This window comes from Haplochromis burtoni, unplaced genomic scaffold (assembly GCF_018398535.1).
Source record: "Haplochromis burtoni strain Fernald_Lab_line unplaced genomic scaffold, NCSU_Asbu1 Contig_1311, whole genome shotgun sequence".
NCBI lineage: Eukaryota > Metazoa > Chordata > Actinopteri > Cichliformes > Cichlidae > Haplochromis > Haplochromis burtoni.
The window spans coordinates 9103-16812 of NW_024583672.1; the positions used below are offsets into that span (position 1 = coordinate 9103).

The window sequence follows — 7710 nt, forward strand, 5'->3', positions numbered from 1 at the left end:
TACCTGAAACACACACAGACAAAGTTAATTTAAAGACAAGGACTTTAATGAGCCAAGGCCAACATAATCTCGATATTTTGAAGATTAGTACAAAGGAAAAGTATAATACAATTAATGATATTAAAAATGAAGGTATAATTCAATATAGACATGCAGAAATGGAAGAAAATTTATTGATAGTTAAAAATATTCAAGATAAGATCATTGCTGAGAATATTAGGGATGTGGTGTGGCTCATCTCTCGGGCGTCTTCTGGTAAATTGTGATGAAGATGAGACCCTTGAGCATCTCTTGTGGGATTATCAAGATAAGAAGGAGAATGAGGGAAACTGGTTACGAGGTCTTTTGTCTCTTTCTCCACTGTAAGCAAGGGAGTGTGAAACTTTCTTTGGGGGGAAAAAACCAAAGGTGTGAAACAGCTGTGTACTGCTTTTTGTTCCTGTAAGTGGTATGTAACAGAAAGCCATACTAGGCTCCGGGTGGGACTCTGCTGATCATTTGCCCCGCGATGATGCATTCCCTCACCTGTTCTTGTTTTGATTAAAGAATGTTAGCTACCGCTCACCGCTTGTCTGCAGGCCTTATTAAATGGAAAAGTTCCACAACACATCTCATCTGGTCTCATCTGACCAGATTATATTCTCAGAGTATTTCAAAGATTTGTCTATATCTTGTTCAGCAAAGCTTAAAAGTTCTTAAACTGTTCTGATATTTCTTTTCACTCCTCTGTGTCCTGACCTCCAGTGGCTTGATTTTGCTTGCCTTTTTTGCATCTCCAGTTTCTCATAGGCTCAGATTTTTTCACTATACTGTTTTTCATTATAACATAAAACTTATGGACATCTACTGGCTGGATAGTTGCCTACATCTGGTGAGAATTTGATGTCAATACCACCGTTCAAAATATATTTACTTAGAAAATTGGTAAAGCGTTCAATATTTATTTTTTATCAAACTTCCTTCTTTTGATTATGTGAATGACGCAAATAGCTGAACCAAGCACAGCACAGCACAAATGTGAAACTAACCACCAACGTCTGCTTTCAACTCCTGTATACTGGGAACTTGGCTGTTAATGGAATTTGAGTACGGACCTCACATAATTACAGACAGCTGAGGGCAATGACCGACATGTTTCGTGATACTGGAACTGAAGATTCAGTTGTTTTGGTAGAGTCTGAGGAGAGGCACGATGAACTTCAAAGTAGGAAAACTTTTTAATTTCCATTTCATTTTGTGTCTGTGTAGCTGTGTGTGTGTAGCAATGCTGTCTGTTTTCATGATGAGGCTGTTGCACAATGGAGGAATCTTGTGAAAGACTGTTTCTTGAAGTTTCTCTGCCATATATTGAAGTTGTGACATAAGAATCTTTATGTTTGTCTTTGGTTGTAATTGGTGTAATTGGTAGTGCAGTATTGGTGAGGGTAGTACAGTTTTCAGAAGAAGTAATCTGCATTTGTTCTGTGCTCACTTACAGAAAAGCAATCAAGATAGTAAATGTAGGCTTCAGAATTGGGGGAAGGGCAATAGGTGATGTTTATGTGCTCAAGCCCACTGACACTCAGCAGATTCATCCACTAAGTCAGACCATTCTGCAGGGGAGACCTACCTCCCCTGCAGAATGGCTTCATGTAAAAAGCAGAAGAGAGATTTTATCACTGTGCGTAAGCAAATTTATGATGTCACTGCATGCTAACTTAGTTTGTATCACCGACTGTGAGTGCAGAATCCTCAGAAAATTGTGTGTTCTGTCCCAAAACATGTTTCATATTCATATCATTTACATTATTTATTTATATTTATCAATTTATTCATTGAATTCAGATTTCACAATTCAAAGATTAAAAAAAAAAAAATCAGGTGAGAGGACATAGCAACCTTTTTGGAAAGTTGGACCCCTGGACCCCAAAGACACAGCTGTTACTGTTCAGTTTCTAACAGAGACAACTGCTTTAACTCCCTCACTGCCCAAAGACTTCAAAAATGAAATGATCAATGTCAGTAACTCTTTTCAACATCTTTCCTCTCTCCAAACTGCAGCTGAGCTCAGACCAGTGAGAGCAATGAAACCTCCAGCTTATGTTCCAATGCAGGCGAGGACCTATGATGGGCCCTCTGGACAGCCTGGAGGATCTGTATTGGTTCAGCACACCAGTGTGAACATCGTCACTGAGCCTCCAAAGGACCATTTTATCTGGTCCCTCCTCTGCTTTCTCTACTCACACCCTTGTTGTTGTCTTGGACTTGCAGCTCTCATTTATTCTATCAAGGTGTGTTTGTATGCGAATATATACCTGCCTGCCTACCATATCTTAAAATCCATTGATTTACCATATAAATCAAGCTACATGATCATGGCATCTAACACAACAAACACCAAAACTGAAGTGCAAAAAACTGACTAAATCAATGGAAAAGTGTGTTCTAATACTTTCCAAGGAAAACTCAGTCCTAACTAAGACCATTGCAAGAGTCATAAGAACAGTTTGGGCTGAAGCACAACAATGTACACAGCACAATAAAGATAAAAATAGAGATAAATGATTTGATGAAAGAAATATCTTAAATATGTTATACAGTTTACATTATTTCCTACACTGATAGTAACAAGGAAATTATATGGGCACAAAAAAACAAAAAACGGGCAACTGGGATTATTATTATAATTGCTTGTGTTTACTAAAAACAGGAAGCGTAACTTTTCCAGAAAATGAAATTTAGGCTATGCTTAACATTTTCAGTTTCAATTTACATTGGGATAAAGATGATTACACTATTACAGTCTATATGTTTCTGTCCTTCTAGGCCAGAGACCGGAAGGTGGCCGGAGATCTGGAGGGTGCACGACGTCATGGGCTCACTGCCCGTGAGCTTAACATTGCCGCCACCGTCCTGTTTGTCATTGGATTTGTGATTTTAATCTTAATTAAGGTTCTGTGACTGCAAATCTATCTGATTATGCTCACAGAGAACCGTACTATTATCATTTATACCGAGATTAAGTTAGTTGCTTCTTTGACTTGTTATTAAGCCTCAAATTCTGTAAAGAAAAACACAGCTTCAGACCCATTGTTTAAAGTCAGAAATAGGGGTGTGTTCTAATAGTTCATTTTACTTAGTCTCTCAGTTAGGAACTATGGCGGTCATTATAAACGCTGCTCCGATTATCCAAATACTAAGGAAAGGTGCTTCGGTGCTTCCTTTGTTGCTTCCGTTAGCACTGGAGCATCCTTTATAAAAAGGGAGGAGAAAAAGGCATCCCATAATTCATTGCAACAGACCATTTGGCCATTCATGAAAACAATGAATATAATAAACAAAGTTGCGCAGATCATGTAAATGTGGTCGGCCACCAGTGGTTCTCCAAGTGATCCTGTCTCCAAATCTTAGAGAAAATTGTTTATTGCCAATTGATGGATTGTTTTAAAAATGAGAATGGTATCTTAGATGTGTCCCAAACAGGTTTTAAAAACCTCCATAGCACTAAGTCACCACTCTTATAGATTTGACTACGTTTGGTTCTATCGGACCACTATTGATTTGGGACCCCTGGCAGAGTATTATAAACCTGTTGTTACTAACCTGGGTTTTAAGATGGACAATAATTTTAAATTGAACACTCAAATTAGGGCTACTGTCAAGTACAGTTTTTATCATTTAAGGCGCTTTATCCAGACCGGATTTTGAAACAGTAATCCATGCTTTTATTTCATCTCGTTTAGATTACTCTATTGCACTGTATTTTGGAGTTAGTTTCTTCTCTCTCATCTGCAGGTGGTTCAAAGCCTGTTGCACTACTTTTAACAGAACTCGCAAAAGAGAGCACCCATCTTCGCTTCACTCCATTGGCTGCCTGTACATCTTAGAGTTCATTGTAAAATTCTAATATTTCTTTTTAAATGTTTAAACAGTCTTGCCCCACCTTACCTCTCTGAGCTTCTTCGTCCTTAATCACCCCCTGGGTCTCCTAATCTCTGGAGCAATCTGCCCCAGCACATTAGAGAGGCCCCTTCATTGTGCTCTTTTAAAACACGTCTTAAAACCAATTTTTACTTGTTGGCGTATGACACAGTATGACCCTGATTTTGTTGTTTTAGTGTAATCTAATGTGCTGATTTTATTGTCTTGAATGCAGTTCTTATTATCATTTTATACTATTTTATTTTTGCTATTTGTGCTGATTTTATTATTTTAAAATTAATTCTAACCATCATTTTACATGTGACTTCTTGCTTATCTTTATTCATTGTATCGTTTTTGGCATATCAAATGTACATCACTTTGTTTTTAGCTGGGAGCTGTTCCGAAAATGATATATTAATAAATTTCTTGCTTGCTTACGTTCTTCCCTCCACTTAGATTTAATAGTAACTGATGGCCAGGGGATGTCAGCATTTGGTCTGTATAAATATTATGACACAATGAACCTTTATCAAATCAATTTCTTAAGTTAAAAAAAGTTTTATTATGAGATTAGATTTGGCCATTTATGGTAAGAGGTACATTACATACCCTAAACTAGGGATGGACCGATCCGATATTGCGTATCGGTATCAGTATCGATACTGACCTAAATTACTACATCGTATATCGGAGGGAAATAAAGAACTGTAATCCGATCTATTAAATATCACAAAAGCACCTCACAAAACTTGCGACATGGCGTAACTCAGCTCATAACCTTAGCTTGTCGGAGGAGTATGTGGAGGAGTATTATCTGAATATTACACCCAAAGTTTTAATCTGATGTAAAATGTATAGAAGTCTATTGTATATAGTAACTATTAAGTCTAACATACCCTAGTAAGCTATAGTACTTTTTCCTTTGGGAAGGTACCATCTGTGCAGTCTGCAATTCTATTGTCTGCAAAGATGTTGAATCTATTTAAATATTGTAGAAAAATAATTGATTTCTGTGCATTTCTTTTTTACAGGTACATTAAATTAAAGTTGATTATGTCATCACGAGGCGGAGGGTGGGGGGTGGTTCCCTATTTTTTTTTGCAGGGAGTTGGCAACGCTATCAGTTAGGTTGTTTAATAGTTCTGCTAAGTACTCTTTAAAATACCAGAATAGAGAGGATGGAGCAGGTTTAAGTTTACTAGATTGATCAGTATTGCTGAACTATGAAATATTTTGGGTGCAGTGTGTTTTTGCATACAGATATAACAGAATAGCTTCAGTGTTTTGTTTTTTAAAGCTTAAGTATGAACTTATACTATACGCAGCAAAATATTAAAAACAGTTTTATTGATTAAAAAATAAACTATATCGGCTTCATATCGGTATCGACAGATATCCAAATTTATGATATCAGTATCGGACATAAAAATGTGGTATCAGACCATCTCTACCTTAAACCACAGTATTTAACATTGTCCCCTGAAAACTAAAAACAAATCATTAACTTGAAAACTTAACATAACAACACACTGTGTTAAGTGGCAGTTGTGTTTATTTGGTAATTAATTATGTCTTTATTGTATTTATTGATCAGACCTACCCTACTATGAGTGTTTTGTCTTGCAAAAGTCAGGCCTCAACAACTGTGTTTTGCTTCTTCTCTATCTCATTTGTATTTTATCTGTTTCACCACCAAGTGGCCAAACTCGCACTCTCTAAGATTGCGTTAAACAGTCTGGTCTAAAGATCCACTTCTAAAATGTCCATTTGATATTATTACATTAATTATAAACTCATGGAGTTGTAAACTACAAAATTAGTTAGAAAATATAACGATAAAGAAAAATGGTGTTTGGTGATATTTGGTGAGTTGGCAGATCATTTCAACAGCTCAAAAATATCAACAAACGAACCTTTTTAGTGCTTTAAATGAAAATGTACATTACTGTATTTCCCAGGGAAAAATCATGTCTGACACATGAACTTGTACAGGGCGAAAGGCCTGGTATATCCTGGAAAGATAATAAATCACGAGGCTAACACTGAGTTAGATCTTATTGAGTTGAGCTGGCTAAGTTCACAAAGGGCAAAGAAACACAGAGCAGCATCAGCACAGTTTAGCTGATCACAGCCTGTACACCAGGTTAAATCTGCTGGAGCTGACAGTACAAATGATCATGATCACTTATTTCTATGTAATTATATTCCCTATATGTCCAATCTTAGGGTGCTCCCACCAGCCAAACCCCACTTTAACTCTAAGGCAGAGGTTCCCAAAGTGTGGGGCCCGCCCCGCAGAGCCATTGAGAGAGGGGGGCGCTGTATGAAAAAAAAAAAAGAACGCTTGGACACTGCTAGCATCATGGACACACACAAACGCAAAGCAGGAGATGAAGTATCGCCAAATATGTTTCCGAACCAACTTCTTCCAAGCCAAAGACTAGAAAATATGGTGAAGCATATCTTCCCTCTGGCTTCACCTGCACAAGTGCCAAGGTAGGTCTCCCCTGCAGAATTGGGTTTCCCTGCGTCGGGAGCATGGGCTCTCCAAATCACGGACAAACAGTATCCCACATTCTTGATTTTTAGTTCACAAGCACTTCTTGTAATAACTAACTACTCCTGACGTTTTGGAGCTGTTAGCTCTTTATACAGTAAAGTTACAGTGGGATACAAATGATATCGCGCTCATCCTGCCACAATTTGTTCCCCCGGTTCAAATCATGGACAAACAGTATCCCACAGTTGTTTATGTTTTTTACCCATTTTGCAGAGGCATTGAAAAATGTAGCTTTAGCTCTTTCCACAGACTTTCAGCTGGATTCAGGTCAAGTGACTTTGGCTTTATTTTCTTTCTCTAAAAAAAGCTGAAAGTGAGCAAATTTTTTATCAAGATAGTCTTTGTATATTTTTAATTTCATCCTTCTTTCAATTATACGAAGCCTGTCAGTCCCGCTTGCTGAAAAACATCCCTACACCATCATATTCTAACCTCCAGATTCCACTTGGTCTGGTGTTTGTGGAGTGATATGGAGTGCCTTTTGACCTCCAAACATGGTGTGTATTGTAGCATCTCATCTGGTCTCATCTGACCAGATTATATTCTCAGAGTATTTCACAGGCTTGTCTAAATGTTGTTTAGCAAAGTTTAAACGCTCTTCAACTTGCTTTTTCTTCAGCAATGGAATCTTGCATGGTGCATAAAGGTCACAGTGGTTGACCTCATTACTTATTGTCTTTGAAACAATTTTCCATGCTGATTCCAGATCTTTCTGTAGTGCTCCACAGGTGCACTACTTTCTTGGAAACTGGATAACTCTTCTGGTAATTCTTTTCACTCATCTGTGTCCTGACCTCCAGTGTCATGATTTTACTTGCCTTTTTTGCATCTCCATTTCATTGTGTGTTCAAAAGTCTTTCCCTGTACTGTTTCTTATTAGAGCACATAATTTATGGACATCTACTGGATGGATTGGTACTCACATCTGCTGAGAATTTCATGTCAATACCACCTTTCAAAATATATTTACTTAGAAAAGTGTTCAATTGCCCTGTTTTGAACACTTTTTGGAGCCAGATTTTTATGTGGTTTTCAAACCAATTTAAGAAAAAAATACCACATGATGGTACATTGGCTATACTTGGATCATTTGCATCAATCGAATCTTTTTCCTTTTCACAAAAACAGATAATTACAATGGGTATGCTGGCTGCAAAGAAACTTATTCTTTTACAGTGGCGGTCTTCTTCGGCCCCGTGTTTTAACAGGTGGCTTAATGAGATGGTGTCTGTGGCCAGGGTGGAGCA

The 7710-nt window shown here is 37.6% G+C and overlaps 1 protein-coding gene across 1 annotated transcript; it reads left to right on the forward strand.

The window, feature by feature from the left end:
• Positions 1–1174: 1174 nt before the first annotated feature.
• LOC102307980 (dispanin subfamily A member 2b) lies at positions 1175–4776 on the forward strand (the record flags this gene model as incomplete). The annotated part of the gene is given in 3 exon segments (XM_005952161.3): positions 1175–1204; positions 2041–2270; positions 2806–4776. Coding segments are annotated over 3 exon segments (395 nt in total), but the record flags the coding sequence as incomplete, so codon positions are not given.
• Between the last annotated feature and the right edge of the window lie 2934 nt (positions 4777–7710).